The sequence below is a fragment of the Corvus brachyrhynchos genome, unplaced genomic scaffold (genome assembly GCF_000691975.1).
Source record: "Corvus brachyrhynchos isolate BGI_N302 unplaced genomic scaffold, ASM69197v1 scaffold305, whole genome shotgun sequence".
Classification (NCBI taxonomy): domain Eukaryota; kingdom Metazoa; phylum Chordata; class Aves; order Passeriformes; family Corvidae; genus Corvus; species Corvus brachyrhynchos.
In genome coordinates, this window is record NW_008239284.1 from 659,750 (window position 1) to 675,878 (window position 16,129).

Sequence of the window (16,129 nt, forward strand, 5' to 3'; positions counted from 1 at the left end):
TGCCAGCTAAGCTGAAAATCCTGTCGCAGCCACATCCCCAAGAATATCTACAGAAGTTCCAGGCATTCACAGAAACCACTTAGCCCTTTCATTGTTACAGCTGGTGAGCTTTCTAGTAAAGAATCCTCAAAGTCCCTTCAGAAATCTCTGTAGTACAGAGCTTTGGATTTTAATTTTCCCAGTGCCAGGCATGTGCCAAGCAGAAGGATGTAAATGCCCACGTGAGAGGAAGGAAACTGGGCTGATAATGGGGGAAAAAACCTCTTTTCTCTTCTCTTGCATAAGGGTGGGTCTTACCTGCTGTGTTAATTCTCTTGTAGAAGCTGCGTGGCACTGAGGGATGTGAGAGAGCTGCAAGTGGAAATAAAATAAGCCTGTTAGTAGTTTGCATTTTGAATGCATTAAGTATTAAGATCTATATTGTGAGGGAGGAAAAGAGTAAATGGCTTTTATTGACAACAGCAGACAGCCTGTGTGGGAGGAGATTGAGGGCTAAATAAGCCGGTGGAGTAAAACCAATGAGCTAAACCATTCAGGAATTTTTAGGGGCTTTATTTAATTTTTGAATCAGCTGAGAAGTGGGAATAGGGCTGGGTATTTTCCATGTGTCTGTAGGTATCTTGGTCAGAATGGTGGGATGGCAGGGAAAAATCCGGGCAAGAGAAGAGGTCAGGAGAGAAAAGCTGTGCTGCTTTTTGGTAATGGTGTTTGCTGGCTGGATTTTTGTGTTCTAAATGTGTGGGCACCAAGGCAGGGGGGTTGTGCCCCTGTGCCCCTGTGCTCAGGTGAGACCCCACCTGCAGAGCTGCCCCAGCCCCGGGGCCCAGCACAGGAAGGACCTGGAGATGCTGGAGAGAGGCCAGAGGAGGCTCCAGGGGGATCAGAGGGATGGAGCAGCTCTGCTGGGAGGAAAGGCTGGGAGAGCTGGGATTGTTCAGCCTGGAGAGGAGAAGCTTTGGAGTGACCTCACTGTGGCCTTGCAGGGCCTGAAGGAGCTGACAGGAAACCTGGAGAGAGACAAATTTACAGGGTCTAGAGTGCCAGGACACAGGGAATGGCCTCCCACTGCCAGAGGGCAGGGCTGGATGAGATATTGGGAAGGAATTGTTCCCTGGGAGGGTGGGCAGGCCCTGGCACAGGGTGCCCAGAGCAGCTGGGGCTGCCCCTGGATCCCTGGCAGTGCCCAAGGCCAGGCTGGACATTGGGGCTTGGAGCAGCCTTGCATGAGCAGGTTTCATGCAACTCTCTCATCTTTCTGTGTGCACTTCTCATGCTGGGACTGCAGACACGAATCTGCTTCTGTGTGAATTGTTATTTCTCTTGTGAAATAACCATTTTTTAGTAGTCTGCTCTTGATGCTGCACAGGAACAGGAAGGATCAGCTGCCTTTACAGGTAGAGCAACCTGACATGTGTGATTCATTCACTCCTGGGTGTGCTTCAGGAGGTATCTGAGTGCTCACTCCCTCAGTGACAGGGTGCAGTGATCTTCAGTCTAAAAAGAATGAGAAATCAGACATCCCTGAACAATTCCCAGGTGTCTCTGAGAGTGATTTGTGCTAGGCCTTGCAGTCAGCATGGAGTTTGAGGTTGTCCTGGCAGAACCTCCTCAAAGTTTTTCAGTTTGAGGAACATATTGAATTACATGATGTCTTTATTATTAGAGACTTTTAAGCACGGCTAAAAACATTCAGTGTGAAGATTGGGAGCTTTATTAGGAGATATTTCAGTTCTTTGTGGTCTTTGCGACAGGGAAAAGGGAATATTTGAAATGCAGAGCAGGTCTTTTATTTTTCAGAGCATCAGACTTTACATATAAAAAGATTCTGATGTGATATGTGGGGGAAAGTGAGCACGAGCTAGAGACTGAGATGTGCAGAACAGCAGGGAGGGAAGATCCTGGGGACAGGATGAACATTTCCTTGAGTCATGAGAGACCTGTGTGAGGGGGAAATGAGGAGGGTGGCTCATACACAAGAGCTCATGTGGCTCCTGTCCATCCTGCTGCACTGAGAGAAGGGCCAGACAGCAGGACTGGCATCCTGCTTCTAGGACAGTGCCAGCTCTGAGTGCCATTTAATTTGGGCTGGGTTGGAAGCTGGGCAGCCCCGTGTTTTGTCAGAGAGTCCCTGATGAGAGTGGTGGTGGCAGGAGTGGGGTGTGGCCTGGGAGTTTCTGCCCAGCTGCACTGGGATGTGGTGCCTGTGGGCACCTACTCCTGTTCTGGGGAGGGGGTTCAGTAACACTTGCCTTTTTCCTCAGGATTATGCGGGAGCAGCCCAGTGTGGTGCTGGGGGTGGCCCACACCGTTGTGAAGAGAATGTCCCCCTTTGTCAGGCAAATTGACTTCGCCCTGGACTGGATGGAGGTGGAGGCTGGACGAGCTGTGTACAGGTGAGATGTGGACAAAATTGTACGTCTGTTGACATTTTCCTGCTTCATGAGCTGTGCTCCCTTGGGGATGGGTGGAATGAGAACCTCAGACTGTATTTATCAGCCATTCCATCGGGTTTATCTGTTTGCCTGTTTTGAGATTATTTTCTTTCTGCAGTACCTTCAACACTGCCTCTTGTCTCCACGTGTTGCTAAATTATTTCATACTATTCCTCATCTTTTCTGTTGTCTTGGCAAGCTTTTAAAGTGACATAATTGATTAAGACACAGACAGTTCTCTGTTCTGGTGGTAGTTTCTGCATTGTTGAGGGCATGAACATCTATTGCTCAGAGGTTTTCAGCCTTTCTGAAATAAACAGCAAAACTCAAAGGTAATTCAGTTAGGCTTATTCAGTAGTAAATTAAAAATAGCCATTTTGTGTTTAAGGGGCAAAAGTTACCTTGGATATGGTATGGATATGGATATGGATACCTACATATGGATATGTACTAGGATTCTATTGAGCTGTTATGTGGTTGTTGCAGTGGTGGGAGAGTAACAGTCTGATTTAGGACATGATCTGTATGATTGTAGTTTTTATAACCATCCCTGCAGCACCAATGCTAATGGAAGTTTTGGGTTACTCTGTGCATCAAAGCATTCCCAGCTGTCAATATCTTGTTAAAATCATCTGGAATTCCTTGCATTTGGTTGAGCTCCACCACCAGAAGTGTGGCATTCCAAGCAGCACTCCTAATTGTGCCAGCTGGGTAGAGCAAAATGTTCTTAGTAGACAAAGGTGTGTGCACCAAATCTGGAGCCACTTGGAGCTTTTTCTCTTTGACCTGCAGAATTCCTCAGCACATCTACGTTGACCTTGCAATGGGAACAAGCTCCTGAGTAACCAGCAGTGAGCCTGTGATGTCCCCTGGGGCCCACTCACACCCTGGTCATCCCCTTCCAGTGCTAACATGGAACCCCACACTGACAAAGGCTCATCCAGTGCCACCCCTGCCATGGGCAGGGACACCTCCCACTGTCCCAGGCTGCTCCAAGCCCCAATGTCCAGCCTGGCCTTGGACACTGCCAGGGATCCAGGGGCAGCCCCAGCTGCTCTGGGCACCCTGTGCCAGGGCCTGCCCACCCTCCCAGGGAACAATTCCTTCCCAATATCCCATCTAAATCTACTCCCTTTGAGTTGGAAACCATTCCCCTTTTGTCCTATCACTCCTTATCTCAGTTAACTGTGCACAGCCTGTACATTTACACATTAAACATACTTCCAGTCACCTCTTAACAAGTGCCTGTTCCATTCCTCGTTTGCTCATTACCTGTCAATTAAACACTTTCCTGTGTCTTCCAAGCCAGGCAGGGAAAAATCACCAACTTATTCAAAGCCTCCAGAGTTGTTTGCTGAGCAGAGATGCTTCCTTAATGCTGGTTATGGATTCTTTTCCCTGCAGGCAGGGTGACAAGTCTGACTGCACGTACATCGTGCTGAACGGCCGCCTGCGCTCCGTGCTGCGCATGGACGACGGCAAGAAGCACCTGACCGGGGAGTACGGCCGGGGGGACCTCATTGGAGTGGTGAGAGGGGGTCAGAGTGACCTGTCCAGCTGGGAAACTGGGATTTATTCCATGCCAAACACACACAGTCGTGCTCCCATCCCTTGTTTATCCTAAGGGCTTCCGAAGTTGAAAATGTGGCAAACTCCCTTCTGCCTGGAAAGCTTTTGTAATGATTGGTGAGTGGGGTTGTTAGGCTTGGTTTGAAAAGAAGGATAAACCCAAAAAAGGTCGCTGCCAGATGAGCAGGTGCCTGGTGCTCCTCTGTGCTATGGGTTACTTTCGTAAACCCAAAAAAGGTCACTGCCAGATGAGCAGGTCCTGCCTGGTGCTCCTCTGTGCTATGGGTTACTTTCCTCCCAGTGAGAGCAGTGCAGCCTGTTAGATCAGGGCTGGAAGAATTGCAGGAATGTGCACTAAATGGGGATTTGAATAAATTTAGTGCCATAGGAAGATTCAGTTTGGCTGAGCCCCCCCTGGAAGTGTCTAGTCCAGCCTCCTCAGAGTTAGCAGAGCTGACTTCAAAGCTTTGTCAGGTTTTTGAGGGAGTGTGTAATTATTATAGTTATTAAAGCAACTGTTCATTTCAAAATTGTAGTATTTATCCATGTTTAATTTCTCTCTTATGTTCATTTTTTTTGTTTCTCAGACCTAGATAACAGCAGAAATAGGAGTCATAAATATGTGTGGCTTGTCTGATTTTTATATTTAAAATCAGAAGATTTCTGAAGTTCTGAGCTTGTTGTTCGGTCCCTGTTCTGCTTTCTGAGCTGAAAACTAAACACTGAACGTGCATCTGTTTATGGGCAGAATTAGCATAGCTCTGAAGCCAGAAAACATGTGAATTGGGATTAGTGCTGTGGGAAGAAATCCTTTTTTGTAGGAGTGAAGGGGAAAGAGGAGTCCAAAGCTCCCTTTAGAGAGCTGATCCAAAATTGTGCCTGTGGAGTACATGAGGCAGTTCTGGTGGTGCTCCCAGCATAGACAGAGCTGGGCTGGGCTGGTGCTTGTCCCATACTTGATAGCTCCATGTGCTCAGTATTTAAGGATCTCTTCCCACACTCCGTGCTGCTCTAGCTGAGGGGTTGTGTTGGCTTGGGATGGTGTTTGGAGAGGCAGGTCTGTGCTGGAATGTGCTAAAGCACACCCACAAGTTTTATTTGTTTTTTTCTTTCTTTGGGATACCTCATTAAAGGTAAAATGACATGGTTTGACAGGAACTAAAGCTGACATCTTTTGTGACTAATCACGATGGTGTGAGGCCTTTTGGTGTGTGAAGAAGGGTTTGTCAGTTTTGTCACATCCAGGCATTCTCCTGCTTTCCTCTGCCTGTGGTGATCTGCAGCTTTTCACTGTCAAGCTCCTGGAGTTTTGCAGCGCTCCCAGGTTAAAAACAGAGCTGTTCTACTTTCTGAAAGCAGTTTTGAGTGACAGGGCAGCATATGGTGCTCAGAGGGAGGTGAGGCCCTGGCACAGGGTGCCCAGGGAAGCTGTGGCTACCTCTGGATCCCTGGCAATGTCCAAGGCCAGGCTGGACATTGGGGCTTGGAGCAGCCTGGGACAGTGGGGGTGGGCTGGGATGATCTTTGAGGTCCCTTCCCACCCAATCTTTTTTACAATTCAGTGATTCTATGAAACAGTCCAAACTCCACCTCCCTGTGCAAGGACTGGTGCTGTTTGGGTGTAGCATTCCAGGCTGGCCCAGCTGTTTATCTGGGGAGGAAGGAGGAGGTGGGTTTGGTGGCTGCACTGGGCTGTGTGTGCTGTAACAGTGCCACATTTGCTGCTGAGTGCCCAGGCAGGGATATAGAAATACCCGTGCAGTTTGTGCCTCAACCACAAGTCCCTGTTTTGGATCCATGTTATGACATGAATCACGTTGGAGACTTTAGTGACTCCATGGACGTTGTCATCTCCTTCCTGCCCACAGCTCCCAGCCCCACTGACTCACTCTGCCATTTGTTTAAAGTGTCTCCATGCTCTGGCTGCCTTTTGCAAACATGGGGGAGGATCTGTGAAGAATGCCAGCATTAATGCAGAGGCCATTAGCGAAATGGTATTTTTGCTTTTCAAAAGTTTTGTTTATCCCCTTCTGCAGAATCTGTTATAAACCTTTAAAAACCTGCTGAAGGGTTGGGGTTTTTTTCCCTGACATTAACATAATTGGGGTTCTGGGTGCTTGAAGGGAATGAAAGCAGCAGTTGGTGTTGGTAATTGGTTTTTTTGGAGCTGGTGGCTTGTTCCTCCCTGAACGCCTCCGAGACCCTCCCGTGTCATCCGTAATTGTGGGCACTTAGAAAACACGAGAGTCTTTAGTTGATGTTTTTTTGTTTACTGCCTATGTCAGAACTTTTAAAATGCCACGTGTCATTTGCATAAGAGATTAGGCTCTGCCATTACTGCTTTCAGAAAAAAGCAGTGCAAGATGAAGGGTTTCAGACAAGATGTTCATTTCCAAGCGTGTGCGTGCGCTCCCCAGGCTCAACTTGTGGCTCGAACTGTTTTGTTCCCTGTACTGACTCAATGGCATCTGTTCCTGAGGTCTGTCGATGCAGGGGGGGGAAGAACAGATTAGAAACTGAAGTTTCTTCCCTGTGGAGTTCCTTGAAGAGCTGACAAGGACAGTTGTGTCAGGGGAAAAGGATCCTGACTCCTGGGGAGCCTTTATGGAGGGACACTGGCTGCTGTTGGCCCTGTTGATGGGCAACTCCAGGCAGTGTATCTGGTCAAATCAAGTCAAAACTCAATGAAAAAATTTCCAAATAATTTTTAAAGAACAATGATGAATCTGTTAAATAATTCCCTCCCTGTTGAAATACAGTTGATGTAAGCCTTGCTTTCCAGAGACTAAGATTTGACCTATTTAGGGGAATTCTTTTAATTTGGTGGTCCATTGCTATAGCTGCACTTATGGAAAAACGTTGAAATGTGAATTTTATCTGCCAGCTAAAGGGTCACTTTTCTAGTATCACCTCTGCCATGCCCAGGTGATCCCAGAGGAGATCAGAGAAGCCAACCCTGTGTTGATAGCATGAAAAGGCTTCTCTTTACCAAGCTACTTGTTTAAAATGCTTATCTTATCTCTCTCTTCTAAATCTTAGCTTATCTCTCACTTCTTTTCTCGATGTTGCTGCTTTGGTTTTGATCTTGATTAACCACTGGAAATTGTAGTTTTTCCTCTTGTTCTCTTGCTCTCATTAGCACTTTGTTGTGGGTGAGAGAGGATTCCTTTTAATTTGCTTTTTGTGCCTGTCAATAGCAGGTGCTGCCCAGGCTCTGACATTGTGTTTTCCCTGGCACTGCTGCTGGGACTGGGGCAATTATCCCGTGGTTTATTCCAAACTGCAGAGTAGGTTGTCAGAACACAGGGTCACAACTCCAAGCATGTGTTCAGGTGGGTGTTCTTTGCTTTTTGCACTGCTGGGAGGACAGCAGTGGGTGAGGAGAAGGCAACAAACCCATCAGAGGCATCCCTCAGAATAATCTGCTGCTGAATTAAAGTTGTTTGTGCACTGCCTGCGCCCTTCAAACACCTGCAGCTGGTGGAACCTTCAATGCAATGAGGCTTTTATGCAAGGCCACACTTTGTCTTCCTTTGGTTCTGAAGGATGGCTGCGGTGTTGGGGAGATGACTGAATGCCAGGCAGGTCTCAGGGCCCTCAGCAACAGCTGTTAACTCCAAATATTTTCCAGAGCTGGGCTTTTCGGTGGCTTAGAGCTGGGTTTACCAGCAGTGTCCCCTCCCAGGACACTGTTGTGTGCAGGGTCTGACCCAAAACCAGTCAGCTTTCAAAAATACCTGCTGAGAGGGGAAGTTGCAGCGGTGTTTTGATTAATTCAAGACCTTTTCTGTTTCTCTTTAATAACCAGAATGTTCCTGTTATCAGGAGGGCTACACACAGTCACTTCTGGGTAGAGAAACTGCTGAACAAGTGCAGAAAGGCATTGTGCACTGACTCTGGGAACACAGGGACAAATTGCAGAAAAAGAACCCTCAGCTGCCAGTGCTGCAGCACACTGGTCCTGCTGGGCAGGAAATCATGTTTTACATTCTAGAAATAAGACATTTTAAGTATTTTCAGATGTTAAGCTGTTCATCTAATTAAGACAGCTAAATGTCCATGGCTTTTTTCTCTCTAAAAAGTTGAAACCCAAGAAGAATCTGTAAATGGCTTATGATTTCCTCAGGGGATTGGAGCGTTGTCCTTTGGAAATGTAACACTGTTAGAAATCTTTAATTGCTGTGTAATCCTCAAAGGAATCACACAAAGGGAACTATCAGGATTACACTTGTCAGGCTTTTGTTCTTTATCAGTATTAATGTTATCAGGCAGCTCCAAAGCCAGCTGAATGTCACTGCACCCTCCACATTAAGGCTGCTTTGCTCTGCCTTTTTTAAACATGTGATTTCTTTTTTGCCAATTCCTTGCATTTTTGTGATTTTTGTCAAACCATGGCTACTTCATTTGCTGAAGCTGTAAGATACTACAAAGCTATTTCAGGTGAATTCAGGTTATTGTCACCTCAGGCACACTGTGCACAGCCTGTAGCTGTGGGAAGTGGTGGATGAGGTTCAGGAACAGGCTGGAAGACATGGCCCTGGAAGGGATTGTTCTCTTTTCATCTTTTCCTCTCTCTCTTGGTAATACATTACTGAAAATGATTCTTTTCCTAGCAGCATCTTAGGTGTGAACTCGTGTTTAAAACAACCAACAAAAGCAAAGCCAAAAAAATCCAAACCATCCAGTGAAACCCCCAAGCAACCAATCCCCACACCAAACTCCAGACCACAAACAGCAAACCCCCAGTATTTGCCAGCCCCAAAGGGAGGCAGAGGAAGCCCTGAGGAATGAGTTCACATTTGCACAGCTGAATTAGCATCAGAATGAAATGAGCTGTGTCCTGATTTCCAAGCCCATCTTGAGGGTGTTTTTGTTAAAACTCAAATCACTGATCTGAACCATCTGTGTGAACCTTGGTTTCCTATGAGGATCTTCCCTGAATGAAGCTGCTGAGTGCTGTCTATTTTTCAGATTCTTTACAGCTACTTCTTCTTTTTATCCACCGCAATTTCCTTTTATCTTTGTTTGCCTCAAGTTCTAAACAGCTGCTGAGGGTAGGAGATCACCCAGAACTGCAAATTGTTGTGGTGCAGTTCAGTGTTCTCCTGGCTGGCTGGGAAAACCACAGCACGGCTTTGACAGGATCTGGCATTAAATTGTGTGGATTTGTGTTGTGTGGGAAAGTCATTTGGCTGTGGAGCTGCCTCAGATATCACTGCAGAGTGCTTGATGTGCTTTGTGTCCTAGGCCACATTCTTTTTAGAGTATGAGGAGCTTTGATAACAGATAGTGATGGAAATTGTGACCTGCTGGGCTCCAGACAGATGATTTCATGCATTAGGCTGATGTTCCTTAAGATATTTTGTGTCTCCCTCCTGCTTCCACCTGAAATTTTGTGATAATGTTTGCTAAGTCCAGCTATCAACCGTTGATACACCTCCTGATCCCCTGCAGGACAGCTTTTTACTTCCCTTGCCTCCTTCTCCTTTCTCCCTTCCATTTTGAGGGATTCTATGTGGAACTAGGCTGGCTGGGGAACAGCAGAGGTTAATATTGCATCCCCTTTAACCCTGGCAAATGCACAATAGAAATTTTTGTTTTCCTTGATAGAACCTGTTTGGTTTTGGTTTTTTTTTTTTCCTCTTGGGCAAGCATCGTTAAATAAAAGCCACTGAGAGAGAGAGAGGGACAAGTGTGATCCTTGTCATCACCACCAGAATGCTTGGAGGGCAGTGAGTGGTGGGAGGAGAGCCCAGTGGAGGTGACAGGAAGGAGTTTTGGTGGAAGAGTTGGCAGTGGAGGATGGGGAAGGGTCCCTGATAAAGTTCCAGCCAGGTTTGGGGCTCTTGTGTGAAGCTGAGTCCAAACCAACTGGATCTCTCCCTTCTAGGAAAGTACTTGTGTAGCTCATCATTGTTCTCTCTATCTCTGTTCAGGAAATTCAGGTATAATTCACCCAAAGAGGAGCAGCCTGCCCAGGGCACTGCACTTGCAGATCCTCTTCCAACAGCCTGCATAAATGTGATGGTTTTGGTGGGTGTTTGGTGTGGGTGTCTCAGGTGGCTTCTGACATGGTTTTTGGTGGTGTTTTGACCTCAATGTTGGATTTAGGGCAGCAAAACATGCATGAAACTTCACATATGTTCTACAGCCACATGTAAATAAGGAGTAAAACTTAAATACAGGAGGTTGGGCTGTTACCAATTCCCTTCCCAGCTTTGATCTTGCTCTTTTCTGTCCCTTAATGACATTCACTGCTGCAACAGGACTGTCATTGCACTGCTACAAAGTCCTGGCTCAGTCCTTTGGGGAGAACCTGTGGCGTGACTCCATCTGCCCTAATTACAAAAGGTACCAAGCTCAGCCTTACTGGATTTTTACCTCTGTTTTAGATCTACACTTGCATATAGCCACATATAGATACACAAGACTTACATGCACGAGTGTGTGTAAGTCTTTCATGTTTTTTTAAAACGTTTATCTATTAAAAAAATGAGAGAGGGAGGTTTGGATTCTTCTTTGCACACAGCAGAAGGGCTGGATGTCCTCAGTCACGGGGTTAACTTGGCACACAGGAGATTGCAGAAGGTGGTTGTTAGAACAACTTTGAAGAGTACATGGTGTTCTGAGTTCATCCACTGGCACTGCTCCCACAAATAGCATTGATTTGCAGCTTGTCTGTTTGCTCTTCCCACTCATTTACTGTTTCCAGCAGTGTCTCCTCCTTTGTCCTTTTCTGATACAAGCAAGTTAATGTTTCAGGTCCTTCTGAGCTGGGGCTGGAGCAAACAGTGTTGAGATGAGCATCCTCTGCTGCTCCAGGTGCAAGTGAGCTGGAGAAGGGTCTGAGGGCAGCTTGTTTAAGCCAGAGAAAGCCAGGGTTCCATTTAGTGTTTGGTTGCCCTTCATGGAGCATTGATGGTGTTGCCTCACTGGCTTCAGTTGCAGCTGCAGCAGCTCCTGTCCTTGTCTGGACAAAGGCACTGCTGTGACAATCCACAGGTGGCTCTTCTGTGCTCTTCCAGTGCTGGTGGTGGCCTTGAGATACAGGTGTGCTACCTGTCAGCTGCCTCACTGCCTGTTCCTTCTCCAGAGCCTCCTGAACTAGCAGCAGGTGTCAGTGTTGATATTTCTTCTCCTTATCCCTCCTCGGGTGCATGTCCTTTCATCCCTGTCCTTTGTGTCCTTCCCCAGCACACTGGGGTGAGCTGGTGGCTTTGTGTGGTGCTTGGCCTGCTTTGGGGTGGGTGTTTCAGGATGGAGTGATGGAGTTTTGGCAGATGGTCTTTCCAGAGGAGAGGTGGGTGTCTGTGCACCCCCAGTGTCACCCTGTTGTGTCTGGAGCTGCACCCTGTGAGGACAGGTCCTGCCTGCTCTGTTGATGCTCCTGGTGGGAGCCTAGCCTGTGCTGAAGAGAAGACAATACAAGTATCAGGCTAACTACCAGACAGAGATTGTGGCTGTTAGGGAGGAGGATTTGGAAAATGAAGAGCTTAAGCTACATAATTTAATAATCCTTGGGGTCCTGCCCTGCTTCCCAGGGTCTCCTTGTGATCTTTCACTTGTGTCCTCTGACTGCATCGTGTCAGCACAGGGGCCACAGGGGGGGTTCCCTTGGTGAGGAAAGATCTCTGCTTTTTGTGAGCTGGCAGCAAGGAAAAATCGATGGGAGAGAAAGAAATATGATGTGTGAGAGGATGAAAGATTCTTGGTTGGAATAGTGGCCATGGTGAAGAGGGGCTGAAGGCAGTGTGCCACAGAATGGATGGGATGGGAATGCATGGGAAGAGCCACTGGTGTAAATGTGCTCCTGGCTGGAGGCTGGGGAGAACAGGCCTGTGGCTGGGAACATTTGCACTGGATGTGTCTCCTTATACCTAGATCTGCTTGAAATCTCACTTGGAAAGAAACAATCTCCACAAGAAACTACTTGGAAATAATTTGTATTTTTAGTGGCTTCCGACTGTGAGAAAAGTCACCCAACAGTTTGTCAGACTGAGGCTGAATTTGTCTAGGGAAGCAACATTTTCTTGCCAGCAAATCAACTGCCCTACACCAGCCCCAGTTTCCTCCAGGAAGTCTCAGAGATGCTGAAGGCTGAGCAGGAGAATAACTGTGCTCAGGACACTGGGGCTGTGCACACACCGAAACTTAAGCAAATAAAGTGATTTCTTGAATGCAGCTCAGAAAGGAATTTGTACTTAGACCAACTCACAGAATATGTCACTTGCTGGTTTTTACCTCCCAACTGTGTCATTTGGAAAGCTGTAAAGAACTGTCAGGAATGACTGTTGGAAATGAAGTCAAAAGAGGTCGTGAGAGTATAAATTGCTTTTCCCCTCCCTGTAAAAGATTTACAGCAACACTTTTTCTTCAGATAGAACTTGTAAGGCAGGGTTGTGAATCATGTGCATCGTATGGGATGGAGGCAGCAAAACCTGGTTTTGTCACTATTTAATACTGAACTAAGAGAAGGTGTGGGAATCATGGAGTTCCAGGCTGGTTTGGGTTTAAAAGGACCTTAAAGCTCATCCAGTTCCATCCCTCTGTCCCTTCCACTCGATTTCTCAAACCCCCTCCCTGTCAGAATTAACTGGAACAGTACAAAGAGCACAGGTCTATTTTTAGGTTTGGGGTTTTTTTAGGGGGGGTTTGGGGTGTTTTTATTTGTTTTGTAAGTATTAGGAACAACAGAACCACAGCAGTGCAAGAGGGCCCTCAGCCATGGTCATACCATGATTAGTAACAAGAACCACAGAGTGTATAACACTGGAAATGGTTCTGTGCTCTCTGATTCAAATTATTCCAGCATTTGAGACGCTGTTCCTGTGCAATTCCCTCGATTTAGAGGGAGTGGAAGTAAAGGCAGTGATGGATGACAGATTTCTGAGGGTGGGCTGGAGATAGAGAGGGATTTTGAGGATGAGGAGCCAAGGGGTCAGCCCCGGCGAAGGGAACATTCAGCATTTTTGTAGGGCTGCTAAAAAAAGGCACAGCAGGATTTTGGAGAGCTGGAGTTCCAAGTGAAATTAGCACTGCAGTGTGGGCTTGCTGAGTTTATTGCATGAGGGGAAACCAAACATCACCAGGTAATGAGGTGGTGAAGAGAAGAGCAGCCAGTCCAGGTGGAGCAGAGAACGTGGTGGGCTCAGCATTCAGTGAACTCCAGGAAAACTGGAGGATTCCTGGAGGGAGAGAGGAGCAACAACGATGGCAAATGCAGGAACCTGAAAGAGAAGCCCAAAAATGGGCAGTGAGGTGGAACTTACTTACAGGCTTGTTAGGGAGGAGGAGGAGGAATGGATGTGACATGAGAAGAACAGAGATGTACAATTGCCTCGAGCAGGAAAAGGGCTGTGTTGGCTTGAGGCTGAGGAGAAGTGGCAAAGACTCCACTGGTTCTTTTTTGCACTGGAGCAAATGCTGTGGCTGTGTTTGTGCTGGTGTGGAGGAGTGATGCTAATGGTAGTCTGGGAAGCAGCTCAAGAGAGAGCCTTGGGTGATTATGAAATCAAATATATAAATGAACACTCTCCCCAGTCAGGGTCAGTAAGATCTGAAAGATAATGCTATTTCTTGAAACATTTGGTTATTAATGTTATTGTGGAGGTGGTTTTGTGTTGTTTGCTGCAGCTGTGGTGGGTGATCAGAATGTTAAATTTCCCTTTTTATGGCCAAGGAAATAATCCTGTGGTCTTCTGATCACAAGTGGATTTTGTTCATTTTGAAGTTCAAGCTGGATCTCTGAGTCTTGTACTTTTACAAACCTGGAAAAATAAGAAAACCTGTTCAAAAGGCTCACTGGGCAGAGGAGTCCAAGGATTTGAATGTGGCTTAAGGTTGAAATTATTTTAAATACTCATGTTGCATGAGGTTTCTGCTTTTTCCTAAACAAGAGGAAAAATATCTGAATCTCTGAACAGTTGATATCTCAAATGGTTTATTTAAAAAATACAGAGTAAAAAAGTGTTATTTTCAGGGGAGAACTGGTACTCAATGTTAGAATGTGTTTGATCTCCAAAGGAGATGGGGATAGCCAAAACCAAATGGGTTTGGCAGATTTCCATGTGCAGGAAATGTAGAACCAGTGCAAAAAAGGCTCTAAAACCACAGGGTGTGAAGAGGGGAGATTGTAGTGAAGGTTGAGAATAATCCTGCAGATGATCCAAATGAGAGCCCTCACACTTCAGTGGAGAGGAACTATTTCATTAATTATTGAATCCCAGAATTATTTGGGTGGGAAGGGACCTTAAATCCCATCCAGTCCCACCCCCTGCCATGGGCAGGGACACCATCCACTATCCCAGGGTGCTCCAAACCCCATCCAGCCTGGCCTTGGACACTTCCAGGGATCCAGGGGCAGCCACAGCTTCTCGGAGACAATTAATAAGTGAATAATTGGGATTATTAATAAATATAGAGATGGGTAACTCAGATGATTATACCCAAGGGGAAAGCACAGTTTGAATTTCCCTGTGTGCAGCGCCTGGAACCCAGATATTTTCCACACTGGAATCATGGGGTGTATTTAAATGAAGGTACCAAAGACTTCTACAGCACCTGTATGTAAGAACAGTCCAAGATCCAATTTCTGTAATCACTTGGGAATTGCAGTCACCGCTTGCAGGGGTCTCTGGGACTGGTGGTGTTGCAAATCTGGAGATTCGAATGGCTCCTTGGGAAGGAGGTTTGGAAAAGGTCTCCCTGTGCCCTCTGCTCTGTCAAAAAGACAAAGTTACAGTTTGGAGCTAAAAAACCCTCCCCGAGGCTGTGTTTAAAGTTAAAATTTAATTCTCCTTTCTACGAATTTACAAATTTCATCTTTTCTGAAAGGCTCTGGAGCCCCTTGGAGCACAGTTAATTTTATGCACTCATATATCACCGAAATTGTGGAGAAGGATCTCGGACAGTTTGAGTGTTTCTCTTCTTGATACAAATTAAACTCAGTCAGGAGGTGCCTGGCTGAGAGGAAAGGTTTAATTTTAACAGCTGAAACTCTTAACCTGCTTTCAGGAGGAGGAAGGTAAATTGCAGAGCCAAGAACCTGTGATAAAAAGCTGGTAATAGAGGAGAGAGATAAAACAGAACATCTTATACAGCCCTTTGGGGAGCCTTAAGGGGATTTGTTTCTCCATAAATGTATGTACAAAGATGAGGGTTTTTTTTTTTTTCCCCTTCTATACAATTAGTTTAAAATTTGATGACAGAACAAAACATCCCTGGTACCTGAGCAAAAAACAAAGGATTATAAAATGATGGTGCTTTAAATTTCCCTGTGCAGTTTTCCATGCAGAGCAGTTGGTGCTGGCAAAATTCAAGTTAATATTGGCAAGTGGGTCTCACTTTTCTGGACTAATGGCAAGTTTCTGAGCTCAAGATGTTCTGGCTGGCTGGATTGTCCATTTTGTGCACGTGGAGCCTTCCAGGGAGGGATCTTGGTGGAAGTGGGGTCACTGAGCTGGGTGTTTTGCACAAGGCATTGTATTATTATTATAATATCTGGTGCTCATTCAGATGCCCAGATGGGCAGGGCTCTGCTCTGGCTGTGTGGGAGCAGCACCAGTTCTTGGGAACAGTTCAGCCTCTCCATGCTGCTGTTTGATGTTTGTGGCAGGCTGTGGATTTTCTCTGATGCTTTGTCCCTGTTGCAGGTGGAGGCCCTGACCCACCAGCCCAGAGCCACCACGGTGCACGCGGTGCGGGACTCGGAGCTCGCCAAGCTCCCGGAGGGGGCTCTCATCTCCATCAAACGCAAATTCCCCCAGGTAAGGGAATTAAAAGCCTTTTCCTGTCTCTCCCAAAGGATGCCTGAGAGGCTCAGACTCCCCGTTAGCACCAAACCCTCTGGGTTTTCTGTGCTGTCTTGGTTTGAAAGACAGGTGTCTGCTAAGGAAGGCAGGAGCCTCCCTTGGAATGGCAGATGGAAACCCCTTCCCTCCGAGTTATTATAATTTTGAAATCAAGGGGGCTTTTAGGCAAAGATGTGGGAAATAGGAATAACAGTTCTTTACTATTATATATCTATATGTGTATAACCAGTCAAACAAACAGCAATAACTCTGGCAGTAACAGCAAACAATCACAAACCCAGTCCCAGCCTTCTCGGCTGTCAGGCCCTTTCCCCTCGG

General features: G+C 46.5%; 1 protein-coding gene across 2 annotated transcripts in view; it reads left to right on the forward strand.

Moving 5' to 3' along the window:
- Positions 1-16,129, forward strand: part of PNPLA7 (patatin like phospholipase domain containing 7) — a 118,679-nt gene that overhangs the window by 30,791 nt on the left and 71,759 nt on the right. For both annotated transcript variants that reach the window (XM_017740325.1, XM_017740326.1), the window contains exons 17-19: positions 2,262-2,393; positions 3,837-3,960; positions 15,653-15,766. In XM_017740325.1, coding sequence (XP_017595814.1) covers positions 2,262-2,393; positions 3,837-3,960; positions 15,653-15,766 — 370 coding nt within the window. The remainder of the gene's footprint in view (positions 1-2,261; positions 2,394-3,836; positions 3,961-15,652; positions 15,767-16,129) is intronic.